At 43.5% G+C, this 13,956-nt stretch overlaps 1 protein-coding gene across 10 annotated transcripts in view; it reads right to left on the reverse strand.

The window, feature by feature from the left end:
* CEP192 (centrosomal protein 192) overlaps positions 1 to 12,218 on the reverse strand; it is a 157,517-nt gene extending 145,299 nt beyond the window's left edge. For 9 of the 10 annotated variants that reach the window (XR_012032232.1, XM_072828633.1, XM_072828630.1 and 6 more), the window contains exons 1-4: positions 12,088 to 12,218; positions 11,263 to 11,433; positions 4,601 to 4,768; positions 3,510 to 3,635 (exon numbers count right to left, since the gene is read on the reverse strand). Coding sequence is in view for 9 of the 10 variants with exons in the window: in XM_072828633.1 (XP_072684734.1) it covers positions 3,510 to 3,635; positions 4,601 to 4,768; positions 11,263 to 11,372 (404 nt within the window). In the remaining variant the exon portion in view is untranslated. Of the gene's footprint in view, positions 1 to 3,509; positions 3,636 to 4,600; positions 4,769 to 11,262; positions 11,434 to 11,613; positions 11,908 to 12,087 lie in introns of those variants that run through there. The other variant, XM_072828628.1, reaches the window with a different exon arrangement.
* Positions 12,219 to 13,956: the final 1,738 nt, after the last annotated feature.

Raw genomic sequence — 13,956 nt, forward strand, 5'->3', positions numbered from 1 at the left:
CAGGGAGAAAAAATTTCATTTACAAATGGTCAAGTACCAAAATGACATCAGGCTTCTCACACTATGTAACAATGCCTTCAAAATTTTGTGAAAGTTTTTTATTTTTGTGAAAGTTACTTTCATCTTTGAATCCTATCCTCAGCTAAAATATTCATTGATTCCAAAGTTAGAATAAGGGTATTATTAAAACATAAATTCCAGCCTCCCCTAGAAGGAGCCACAGAAGCCATCCTTCACATATGGACTAAGAACATGCCCCTGCAGGCTGTGCACCCACCATGACAGCAGCCACAGGAAGTCCTGGCTCTCAGACTAACAACCCCGATCTTCAGACTACTCAATGCAGGCAAGGAATAGCCCCAAAGCACTTGCCTCTACCCAATGAAAGTCTAGAGTGAGGCCACCAGTACAGAGCATCTAGGCCACCCTACCAGGTCTCTTATCTTCCATTAACAGCAAGAGACAAGACCACGTCCCAGATCTCCTAATCCTCATCAAAGAGTGAAGAGGTTACTTCCAATATTCTCCTCCTGTCTCCCCCATGTCTCCTGTCTCATTGCCAACATCAGTTTGGTGGGACCAACTTCATGATGCCCTTCACCAAGCCCAGGACTCCTTACTGCTGCCATTTGAAGTCCCTTTCACTTCATCTCTCCAGGAAAAATTAGGATGTCCTATGAGGACAATGACCCCCTTAAACACTGGCAAATGGAGATTGTCCGTCTCTCCCACAGCCTTGGAATCACTGGGCATGGAGATGGAATATGAGTCTCCATCAGCATGTCCCCTCAGTACAACTTCCAGATCACCTTTACTAAAGCCCCCTAGCTTGGGAGTCACCTATCACCCCCTTATGTCATCTGCCTTAATACCTCAACTCTGTAATCCTTTGATGCAACCCAAGCCCCCAATCCACTCCTACAACCACATCTCACACTCCCTCGCCCTTCTGCTATCCTCGCCTCTTCCTTAACCTAAACCTCATGGCCGATCTTCACACACCCTCAACTTCCTCATCCCTCACTGCTTTCATCAAACCACAAGCCTAGTTAAAGCCAGCTCTCTCCTCATACCTTGCCAGCAACCCCTACAGCTGAATGGGGTTGGAGAAAACATCACAATCACACTAGATCCATGACACGACCCTCAAGTGGGACTGACTCCTCATGCTGACATGCCACTATTTCCCTCTCCGCTCACTCTCCTACAGGCCCATGACCATCTACACCTCCCTTCTCCTCTACCCTGAGTGGATGTCATGGCTCCTACTGCACTGAGACCCTGAACCCTGAAAAGGCAACTTTCCCAGCTTCTTAACACCACATGCACCCACACACTCTGCCTTCCCACCTGCTAACACAGAGAAATTATCCACAGTCCTCCCTCTACAGTCATTTCCTTCCACAGCACACTGGATCCCCGCTTCTCCTATTTTTGTAAAGGTGTTGCTCCGCCAATTCCCTTCTTTTACATAATCAGATTTTCCTTTTCCAGATCATTCCTATGACCATGTAAACATGCAGTAACTTCTCCCACCACAAAAGACCCATTTGGCAGCAAACTCACCATCTCGAATACTCACCCCCATTCGCTCCTAAACTCACTCTCCTATGCTACTATGCCTCTTCCTCCTTCCACCAAAACCACTTGTCAGGATTACCAACAACCTAACCTACACTAACTCCAATTGTCACTTCCTAGACCTCATTTTATTGAGCACATTGGATCCTGTCTCTTCTTTTACATAAGTTCTTTCTGTGGCTTCCGAGACAGTTTTCTTCCTGGCTCCAGCCGCTAATCCTCAATCTCTATATCCATCCCTCCCCTCCCAGCTAAACATGGAAGTGCCCCAACATGGCGCTCTGGTGCTCCTCTCCAACTACCCCACCCCTTTGATAATCTAGCCTCCTAAGTGGTCTTTCTGCTAACAGGTTTGCCTCCGATCAATCTATTTACTGTAGCCAGAGTGAAACTTTGAAGACATAACCCTCTAATGGTTTCCACCTTTCAAAATCCTTGCTCACTCCATGGCAGCCTCCTTTCTGCTATTTGAACACAGGTTTCTGCTATGCTCCTACCTTAGTGCAGCCTCCACCTAAAATCCTCTTCATCCTAACGTCTACATGGCTGTCTCCTTCAAGTCTTTTTAACATTTTATTTATTTGAGAGAGAGGGAGAGAGTGAGTATACAAAAGCAGGGGGAGCAGCAGAGGGAGAGGGAGAAGCAGTCCCCCTGTGGAGCAGGGAGCCCATGCAGGACTCGATCCCAGGACCCTGGGATCATGACCCGAGCCAAAGGCAGAGGCTTAACTGACTAAGCCACCCAGGTGCCGTAGGCCTCCTTCAAGTCTTTGCTCATATTTTACACCTCCTCAATGAGGCCCATACTGACCACTCCCTTCAGCTCACCGAATTATCCTCCTTATCATGTTCTTTTCTAGCACTTTTCCCTTCAAGTATACTATAAAACGGATACATTTTTAATGTCTTTTTGTTTAACATCTGTTCCAGTATTTCTCAAGTACTTAAGAGAAGTACCAGCACACAGTAGGTACTCGGTCAAAAATACACAAGGAATCAATGAGTTTTCAAAAAGTTAACATCTTTAATATACAGAAAGCATCCAAATGTTACCAAGAAGCAAATTCACAACAAAACTGTAAGTAATGAATAAACATTAAAGTATGTTCAATTCCATAAACACTCCATTATGAATTCAAACAAAGAAAACTTTAGAATACCTAAAATACCACCAGCAAGAGATAACTACCATTTATTTACATTTTGGTATACAGCCTTCCAGATTTTCTTCTATGCATTTATGCATGTGTACCAATTTTTTTACTTCTAAAAGCAAGGAATAAAAATACCACCAAATGCTAGGGAGGGCTCCAAAAAGTAGGCATGCTCATGTACATCTTTTAGTGGGAGCATAAAGTTCATGGGATCATGGACCCATTTCAGGCCTGGCGCTGAGCAGGGCATCTGTTTCTTGTCCCTCTGCCCCTCTCCTGCTCCTGTTTTCGCTCTAATAAAATAAAATCTTAAAAAAAAATGAAAGAAAGCAGACTGGGACTATAGATAATCAATGGCTATTCTCTCATTTTTTTAAGATCTTATATTTAAGTAATCTCTACACCCAACATGGGCCTCAAAACCCTGAGATCAAGAGTTGCATGCTCTACAGACTAAGCCAGTCAGGTGCCTGAAGACTATTTTCTAGTTAGTAATATTACAGACTTATGGTCTTCCTGATAGGTCTCTGTATTTTCTGCTTTTTAAAATGAGCTTCTAAAAAAAATAAATAAAAATAAAATGAGCTTCTATTACTTTTGGAATGAGAAAAATATTTTGAAAAGCTAAAAAAGGTTTTTGATCAAGATCATATAAAGAAAACTCTTCAAGATTCTTATATTTAGAATTATTCAGAGACACAGTCACACTTTCATTTCCCGCAAGATTAAGACCTACTTTTAACATGGCAAAAACAAAACAAGATATGAACTTACTCATCATCCTGAAAGCTAAGGTGTAACTTCTCTCTTGGTTCAGCTTCACTCTGGCTACTGGGAGAGGACTCAGATGGAACAGAAAACCTCCCTTCTACTAAATAAGAAGCCTCTGTATCAGGATACCTACACACAAAAAAAATTTGTTAATGATTAAATAATACATATTTAAAATTCACCATGACATTACGGCCACATGACTATAAAACCAACTACTAGTGGATAAAAACATAGGGCCCTCGGTGTTCAAAACCATCATCTCATGTGCAAAGCACTGAAAATCTATGTATCAGGAATGAAATGTATATGTATTTTTTTTTTTGAAATGTATATGTATTAAAAGTCACAGAAACCTCAAAGCTAAAAGTTTTTAGAGTTAACTCCTTCATTCCAAAGATAAAGACAATGCTTCTTACCAAATGTTTAGGTTGAAAGGAAGACAGAAAAGTAGTTAGATTATTTAAGTATGAGCAAACTTTACACATAATACAAGATGGATGAACTGTGCACATCATATATGGAGATGCAACTCAAATTACTAGCCACCAATAAGACTGAACTAATACAAAATCCAAACACTATGAACAGAGAAAACAATTAGCAGACCAAAAGGTCACTGGTACTCAGTTCCAAATCCACCCACCCACTACAGATTAAAGCAATGGAATAGGGAAACATGAAATCTTTTACAATAATTATATACGTGAATATATATAATATACATGTATATAGAGAGATCATATATATACAATATACATAAAGCAAAAGCTCAAGCTTGGCGGAGAAATTTTTTTTAAATTCACTTATTTGAGAGAAAGAGAGAGAGAGAATTTATACACATGTACCCATGCAAGCAAGCAGGGGTGAAGGGGAAAAGGAGAGAATCCCCAAAACGACTCCCCACTGAGTGGAGCCCAACACGGGGCTCAATCCCAGGATCCTGAGATCATGACCTGAGCTGAAACCAAAAGTTGGACACTTAACCAATCGAGCCACCCAGGCACCCCTTGCCTGAGAAATTTTTACGGAAGTATCAATGTTACAGGCTTTCTAGATTTTACCAAAAAGCCATCTGTTCAAGCAATTCTTACCTGTTGTCAGTGCCGGATCTATTCCTAGCAAGTGTTGAAACGGCAACAGGCAAGCCAAGATTTGAAGAAAGAGTGACATTTTCCAAAATCTCACTATTACCAAGTAATGAGTTGGTTAAAAAGCTTGGAATTGACTCTTCGGCTATTCCTCGAAAATTTTCCATCACACTGAAATAGTAAGTTTTTTTAAAAAATCAAATATTACTACAAAACCTTTTCAAATGATTAAAAGTTTCATAAATCTTAGAAAGCTAATAAATCTTAGGGGAAAATCATTTTTTTTGGAACAGCACAAAGGGGATAAAATCAGCAAGCCTTGAGAGGTAAAGTAATTTCCAGAATACTTTGCTACTTCATAGCTGAGACTATAAATGCCAAACTATCTTTTTATAATTAAAATAAACATAACAAAATACAACACAGCTTAATTTGCTCCTGGTTTGCTATAGTAAAGAATATCAATTGCCACACTTATGTAGTAAAGAAACAAAGAAGACCCAACACTGAAGAACATACAGATGATTTCAGGATGAACTTAAAAGTCTACCTAGAATGAGGTACTCATTCTAACATAGAATAGAAAAAAAAGTGAACCAGCAAAATCTAGCTCCTGATTTCAGATATTGTTAAGGATGAGTAAATATTAGTTTAAAAAGAAGTCCACTGAAGGAAAAATGTAAGTTAAATAAAGTATAGCTGGCACACAGACCAGGCAAAAATGGTCAGCGTGGTATACAAAGGACTAACTCTAGAAAACACCGGCACTGAATCTGTATTGAGAGATTCCCCCAGCCTATATTGGTTCTACTTAACCCTGATCACAGTACTTAGGATATGTAATCTCTGAAATGTTTCAGATTGTTTATCACGTAAGGGCTATATGGAACTCAGTAAAAAAAATTAATCACAAAAGGCTCAATAAATGGGTATTGGCCTTGCTCATTCAACAATGAGTAGAACTGGGCAGCCCTGGTGGCCCAACAGTTTAGCGCCACCTTCAGCCCAGGGTGTGATCCTGGAGACCCGGGATCAAGTCCCACGTCAGGCTCCGTGCATGGAGCCTGCTTCTCCCTCTGCCTGTGTCTCTGCCTCTCTCTCTGTGTCTGTCATGAATAAATAAAATCTTTAAAAAAAAAAAAAAAAGAGAGAACTTTTATAGGCCAAGTATGACATGAGAGGCCTTTTAACAATGACAAGTAAACATGAGCAAAGGTAGAAGAGAATTAAGATTTATTGCATACCCACTACCTTAACTCATTTATCCCATTTTATTTTATTTTATTTTATTTTTAAATTTTTATTTATTTATGATAGTCACAGAGAGAGAGAGGCAGAGACACAGGCAGAGAGAGAAGCAGGCTCCATGCACCGGGAGTCTGATGCGGGACTCGATCCCGGGTCTCCAGGATCGTGCCCTGGGCCAAAGGCAGGCGCCAAACCGCTGCGCCACCCAGGGATCCCTTATCCCATTTTATGAAAAAAGAAACAAACAGACTAAATTAGCTAAATTTACCCAACATTGCACAATTAGTAAAATTCAAACCCAGGTCTGATTCCAAAATCCGCTCTAAGCACTAAGTGTGTGGTGGCAATAGCCAAGTGCTCCAACGTGTTCTGGCACTATGGTTGGGTGTACAAAATAACACGGTGAATGACACCATGGAGTCTGATTCTAAAGACCTTAAAAGGTATATTAGGAAGTACGGACTGTATTCTACAACCCAGGGAAGGACTGACCCTAGCAGAGAAAGGGAGAGGGACTAACACCTGGAAGGATATTCAAAGAGCTACCACAACTGGTGAGATAGAGGACAATGATGGACTAGGCTGGGGCCAATGACAGATGCTCCCAAGTATAGGTTTTGGGGGAACTGGGCTAACTTAATTACTCTATAAAGTAGAAAATGTTGTAAGACAACAGAGAGAGCTATAAATCTTATTTGACTCTGAAATATCCATGCTCCCATGGGAAGCTCCCCTCTCCACCTCCAATTGATCCCACCCCTGTCACCAATGCAGCGACATCCATTCCAGCAACTGGTCCTCCTCCTAACTACTGTCAAATCTCTGTGCAGCCACTTCCACCAGCATGCGGTTAGTTCCTCATCTTTTAAAAAGCCTTCCCCTCTCTCATTCCCTGTTCCTCATTCTCTCTACACTCCCTTTACCAAAAGGGATACCAAAAGGAATCACTATAGGCATCTAATTCCACTCCTGTCATCTCCTGGGTCCACTCCAAGCTGGCTCTTGTCCCACCACCCCATCCAAATGCTTGTCACAATCACCACTGAGCTCCCTATTGCCAAACCCCATAATCCCACAGTCAATTTTCAGTCCCGTTTTCTTTGACCTAACCATATGGAATTTTTTAAAGATTTTATTCATTTATTCATGAGAGAGAGACAGAGAGAGCGAGAGAGAGCGAGAGAGAGCGAGCACATGCCCATATGGAATTTGTACTCCTTCCTCAAAGAGCTACTTTCTTCACTGTTTTCCAAGACACAACTGTCTGGGTTCTCCAACCTCCCCAGATGCTTCTTTTCCTTCTCCTTGACTGGTTCATCATCTCCTAGACCTCCACACAGTGAGGGTTTCAGGGCATGCTCCTGGATCCCTTTGACTGACTCTCCCTCTCTGGGTGATTGCCCTCAGCTTCAGTTTTAAATACAACATGAAACTTCTATCTCCAGTCTGGGCCTCTCCCCTGAACCTCAGATATACAACTACCTTCTAGACATTTTCACTTAGATATCTAATAGACTCCTACACCTGAATTTTGATGTGATCTCATTCCAACCCCTTTAAGAAAGCCTGCTTGATATTCAGAGTTCTCCACAGAGAAAATGACAATTCCATTCTCTAGTTGCTAAAACCAAAAACCATAGTGATTACTAAGTACCACCCTTCCCCCAAACACCCACTAAAAGCAATCCCTAAGCAAATCCTGATGTCTGTACCTGATAATATAACCAGAACCTGTGCTTTCTCACTACTTCCACTGCTACCGCCTTGGTCAAGCCACCACCACCTCCTGCCTGGATACTCACTACAAGAGACTTACAACTATCTCCACACCTCCACTCTTCCTCCCCTAGTCTATTCTGCACACACTAAAATTATCCCTGTTAAATAAGTCAAATATTGTCACCCCTTAGCTCAAAACCCTCCACGGGTTTCCCACCTCGTTCAGACTAAAAGTCAATGCTTCTAATAGCCAACAAGGGGCTGAATAATCTGATCTCATCTCCTACTGCCCTTATCCCTTGCCCCTCCTACTGCCTTGCTTGCTCCATCCTCTCCATCCTCCCTCCTTCCCACCTCGTTCAGACTAAAAGTCAATGCTTCCAATAGCCAACAAGGGGCTGAATAATCTGATCTCATCTCCTACTGCCCTTATCCCTTGCCCCTCCTACTGCCTTGCTTGCTCCATCCTCTCCATCCTCACCTCCCTGCTATCCCCACAACGTGCCAGAGCACCGGCCTGAAGGGACTGTGCCCTGGCTCTAACCTCTGCCCAGCGCACTGATGCCCCAGATAGCCTCACACCTTGCCCCTTCACTTTTTTCAGGTCTTGATAAAAGTCCACTTACCTGTCTGGTCTCCCTCACCAACCTCCTCATCGACTCCTACTTCCTTACCCTGTTTTCTTTTTTCTGTGGTGCTGACCACCATCCAGTATGCTATATAATTCAACTGTTTAACTGTTTTTTCTCCATATTAGAATGTAAGCTTCATGAGGGCAAGGACTTGGCCTATTTTACCACTGGATTTCTACCTAAGCAGGGACTTGTCCAGAATAGATTCTCAATAAATTTCCTGAATGTCTCCAAACTATGTATAATACACAGCAAATTTAGCACCAACTATCATATAAGCACCCTTCCCTCAGATCATATCCCAGCATTTTCTTTTTAGTATTTCTATTTCATTTTCTGGATTTCTATAAATATGTTCAAAACCATCCCATATTAAGATGGAGGAAGTAGGAGACCTGTTCCCATCCTTCAGTTATACTTCCTGCCACCACTTTCTCGCCTCCCCTTCACAGCCAAGTGTCTTAGAAGAATCCAAACTAGGACTTCTATATCTTACTTGATATCTTTTTCCTCTATGTGTTCCTTACATAGTAGGGATACCCAGGATTCTGATCTCAGATCTTCTGTCATGTACCATACATCTTACACTCTCTTAAGTAGGGATCTCAAACTCAAATGCTTTCAGGCACAAAGACTGTAAGACAACAGGACTGTTAAGTGGAAAGCAACTGGAAGTTACAGACCCCACCTGAACACATTTCAATTCGGTAAGAAACACCAAATCAAACAGATCTACTAGTAGAGCCTGGTCCAGAGGGCAAAACAGGTCTATATTCCAAACACATCCTTGAGGCTCATGACTCACCACATACTGGTGTCTCTGTTCCTGTAACATCCAAGCCTCATCCCTACCGTGGGGCCTAGAGTACTTTGTTAGATCTCAGCACCAGCTAGCTCCTTCCTAACATTCACCTTAATTTAAATGTTACCTTTTAAGACAGGTGATTCTTCATCATTAATCAAATATAGTCCCACAATTGTTTTAATTTCTTCCAGCAAATCACTATTTTTGTATTTTTCTTCCCCCACTGAAAAGATTGCTCCCTGAGAGCACAGGCCTTGCCTATCTGTCCATCACTCTTACCTAACACTTGTAATGCCTAGCACATATTTATGAAATATTTATGAATGACTGACAGCATCTTCAACATCTTTGACTTTATGACATTGATTTCTTTTTTTTTTTTTTAAGTAGGCTCCACACTGGGTGTGGAGGGGCTTGAACTCATGACCCTGAGATCAGTATCTAAGCTGAGATCAAGAGTCAGACACTTAACTAAAGGAGTCACCAGGTGCCCCAACATCTTTTGACTTTAGAATATCCATACCTTTGAGACATTTCAAACTTGTTCACCCATATATTCCCAGTAGCTGATACAGAACTGGGACTATGAATTGAACAAAAAAAGGGAGTTGAAAGAAATAATCTATACTCCCTAGCTATCTAGCTGACCTATGGTGTCTACACTATTATCAAATAATGCACTAAGCATTTTATATACATTTCTCTAATCCCTCCATCAAATCTGCAAGGTAGCTATTATCTTCACTATGAAGAAACTGAGGCCAAGAGAGGGAATTATGAGAAAATTTCCAGGCCACACAGCACATGTGGACGCAGAGAATTTATGGCCAGGCAAGTCCGCCCCAGAGTAGTCTTTCCTCTGCACCAATGCCATCTTCCTCATTTTCAAATCAACTTCAGCTCAGAACTCTGAGCTCTGGACGATTTCTAAATGGCTCTCTGACATCTACCCTACCCCAACACACTCTCAAGTGATGCAAAGCTAACAAATATAAAACCAAACTCATTTGCTTTTCTCTACCGGCTCTTTAGTTTGACCTATGTTATCCCTATTCTCTTGTTACGCAAGCCAGGCACTTAGGACCATTTCTCTTGTTCTCTCCATTAGTTATCAATTTTTTTTTTTTAAAGATTTTACTTCTTTATTAGAGAGAAAAAGAGAGAGCACAAGCAGGATGAGGGGCAGAGGGTGAAGATGCAGGCTCTCCGCTGAGCAGGAAGCCCAATGTGGGGCTCGATCCCAGGACTTCAGGATCATGACCCAAGCCAAAGACAGACATTTAACCAACTAAGCCATCCAGGTGCCCCTAGTTATTAAATTCTAATGCCTCTAACTCCAAATAGATCTCTGGAGCTGAGATCCACTTCTATATTGCCAATGCCTACCACCTATCACTTTTTATTCTCAACTATTACACAAGTCTTCCAACTAGCCTTCCCACGTCCAATCCGGTTAATTATTTATTCATTTACAGACACGTAAACCACATTAAAACATGCATCAAATTTTCAAGGATTTATTCCTGTTTAGAGTGAAATCCTAGAAAATTCAGATAGTAAGCAAATATTCACACAACAATCTTTACCAAACACAAACCATGAAACACATTCTGCTTATCACTGAAAATGCAAATATAAAGCAGCGCCCTTCAGAGAGCAGATGACCCTTATCAATTACAATCCCTGTTAATTATGACAGTATTAAGAGCTGAAATGGAGCTTGGCCATAGGTGCAGTAGCAATACAAGCCAGTGGAAGATGTCATCCAACAGCTAGTCTCTCATTTCCAATGAGGATTACACTTGTTTAAACCATCCATGTTAAAAAATAAATGTAAGTAAATAAATAAACCATCCATGGACATACCACATTCCTAAAGTTCTCCTAAGAAGGAAAAATTCCCTAAATTCCCTCTATATTGCAATTCCCACCCCTCCTCCTAAAGTGAAAAGAATACAACATGATCTTTTCTTTTACTATATCTGAACTCAAGAGCCATGTCCAGGATTTCTCTTGCTATTTCCTTAAAGCAGTAACCTCAAAATTTTACACTTGAACTTACTAGTATTTAACTGCTTTAGTTACATTCCTGGATGTATAAAGTATCACTTACCTTAGTCATTAATTGTCTACACATATAATTAACCACATTCAAAAGCACAGGCTGTTAAGCTCCCCTAACATTCATCATTAACTCTCAGCGTGCTACGAAATAATCTATAATTAGATAGGCATTTAACATATTACTTTTCAAAGCTTACCGTAAACTTTGATCACAAAACGGAAATTCGGTGAAAAGACTGATTTCGGAGCAGTAAAAACTCCAGTCGAATGACCTCAAAATGGTAGCAGCAAATGGAAATACTTTCATAAAAACAGCTGTGCTCCAAACGACTGCCTCGAAAGGGACCTCATGTTTTATTAAACAGAGTCTGTAATGAAGAGAAATCAAAAGTACAAGTGACATTAAACAGGGTCTTCCCTTAGGGTTTGTTTGTCCATAAAGAAATCAGATGCAAGGAAGGCAAGGAAGGTCCGGGGGTAAATGGGAAGGGCCGAGCAGCAACCAAAACGAGCAGCGAAGCACCGGGTGCCTCGGGCGGAGCCTCTACGTTTAGTTGACGATGCTCCTTCGCGGGTCAGCTCGGGACCAAACGGAGAAACAGAACCCTGTGCCGGCGCACACGGAGCCAACGCCGCCGGTCCAGAGCGCTCTGCAGAGAGGAACCTCCACAGCGAAGCGCATCCTTGGGAAGCGGGGCCGGGGGGAGAATACGAGGACGTGACCCCCAAACTCCAAGTCCATCGCTGTAAGAGCCAATCTCTCAGAGGCGCGGGGTTGCACTCACCGCGCGGGGTGCGGCGCGGCGGCCCGGCTGGTACCAAGGAGCGGACGGAGCCGGCCCCCCGGTCCCCGGCCCCCCGGCCCCCCGACCCCCCAGCCCCACACTCACCCCCACCCCCCGGCCTCCGGCCCCCGCCCAACAGCCACTGCCCAAGCGGCCCGCCAGCCGGAATGCGTGCGGAAAGCGAGTCCGCACGCCCCCGGCCGAACCGCACTCCGGACACAGGAAACCCCTCCTCACCAGGCCCGCCACTCGAGCAGCGGGAGCCCAGAGCTGTACGCAAAGGCGCGGAGGCAGGCGGCGGCCTGGTAGCGCAGCAAGCGCGCGTGCGCAAACCCCCCGCTGCACCCGCGGCTACCTAGACTGGCCGCACCGCGCGCCCTGGGTTTTACGTCCGTTCGCGGCACGAGCGACGGGGCGGGGCCTCAGGGCTGGCCTCGGATTGGACAGCGCCAAGGGGCGGGGCGGAAAGGAGGCCGATGACTGGGCGAGAACGGTCAGTCCCCGAATTTGAAGCGCGGAAGCCGCACCCCGCGGGTGGAGCTCAGCGAGGTAGCTTCCCGCTGCAGCCGAGCCCAGGGCAACGCGGTGAGGGCCTTTGCCGACTTGGAAAAAAACACAAAACGCCCACCGTTTCGGTCTACAACCCCAAAACGTCGTCGGTCACCTCCTACAGTATTTCCAGCCACCAGGTCACCAGACACTACACCGACTTTAGTACCGTTTGTCAATCCGTCTTCAGACGTTTTGCTGCTCAGCAGACGCTGAAATGTGTCCTCGTTCGCCTTGTTACACACTGCAATAAAGCTTCAACGAGGACATCATGTCTCGAGATCCAAGCTTCGGGATAGTTCGCGCCACCTAACCGCCTCTGTGCCGGAGTAAGGTTGACGTGGGGTGGAAAGAGCTGAGGAGACCTAATTCATCCGTAATCACCTTCTTCTGTTCCCAAGGCCACCGATACCACCACTGACATCTACGACTTTACTGAAACCATTGGGATACTTCGACTCTGCCTCTCACCTTCATGTCAAAATTTCTTCCACAAGGCTAACTGACTTCATTCATGCAAGTTCTTGCATTAAGACCCATCAGCAAACCTGGGAGTAGAGTTTAACAGCTGCTCCTAATTTAGCCTGTTGGGGAAGGACATCTGTTTATCCCATCTCTACTTTTCTGCATCCTCTAAACCACTGCTCAACCTGGATACCTTCTCTACTGATTCCTGCCATTAGAAATGCTGCATCTTGGGGATCCCTGGGTGGCGCAGCGGTTTGGCGCCTGCCTTTGGCCCAGGGCGCGATCCTGGAGACCCGGGATCGAATCCCACGTCGGGCTCCCAGTGCATGGAGCCTGCTTCTCCCTCTGCCTGTGTCTCTGCCTCTCTCTCTCTCTCTGTGACTATCATAAATAAATAAAAATTAAAAAAAAAAATGCTGCATCTTTCCCCTCAAAACCTAAACCAACTCACCCTTCCTTGATTGTTTCTCCTTCCCTTAACTACCTACACCTTCACACCTTATTGTCACTCATCCGATGGTATCTGCTTTGGTCCTGCGTACTATTTTCTTTTTCCTGGTACTATTCTAACACTTTATGTGGACTAGTCTCCTGTCAAATTCAGTTGATGTCTCTACAATTCTCGTGGCATTTTTTTCTTGAAACTTTCCAACCATGGCAATTGCAAACTGTAAATATCCCTATTCTACCTTTGTCTACACTCAATGAACAAACCTAAGTGGAGAAAATCTCAAGATTTTCTGAATCCTGAAAAATAAACCTATTAGCTTTAGAACTGAAAGGATGCTATTTGAGTGTAATGAGCAATCCTGTTTCACAAAGTATCTTAACTCTATCTACACCATGATCATACATTGAAGGTGAACTACTGGAATGTATCTATTCAGTCACTCTGTATCCTTTTACCCAAGTCAATAAAATGTCCTTCCTCCATAAAAATCAAGTGACCAGAGTTCTCCCCATGACACCTAGCAACTTGCTGGGACACTAATGATCTATAATCCAAAATATCTGCAGGCAGGACAGCATAGACTGAAGCCAGACTGCCAAAACCTCAATCCTGGCTCTCAATTCCTAGCTGTGCAGCCT

Source organism: Canis lupus, chromosome 6, assembly GCF_048164855.1.
Source record: "Canis lupus baileyi chromosome 6, mCanLup2.hap1, whole genome shotgun sequence".
In the NCBI taxonomy this organism is placed as follows: Eukaryota; Metazoa; Chordata; class Mammalia; order Carnivora; family Canidae; genus Canis; species Canis lupus.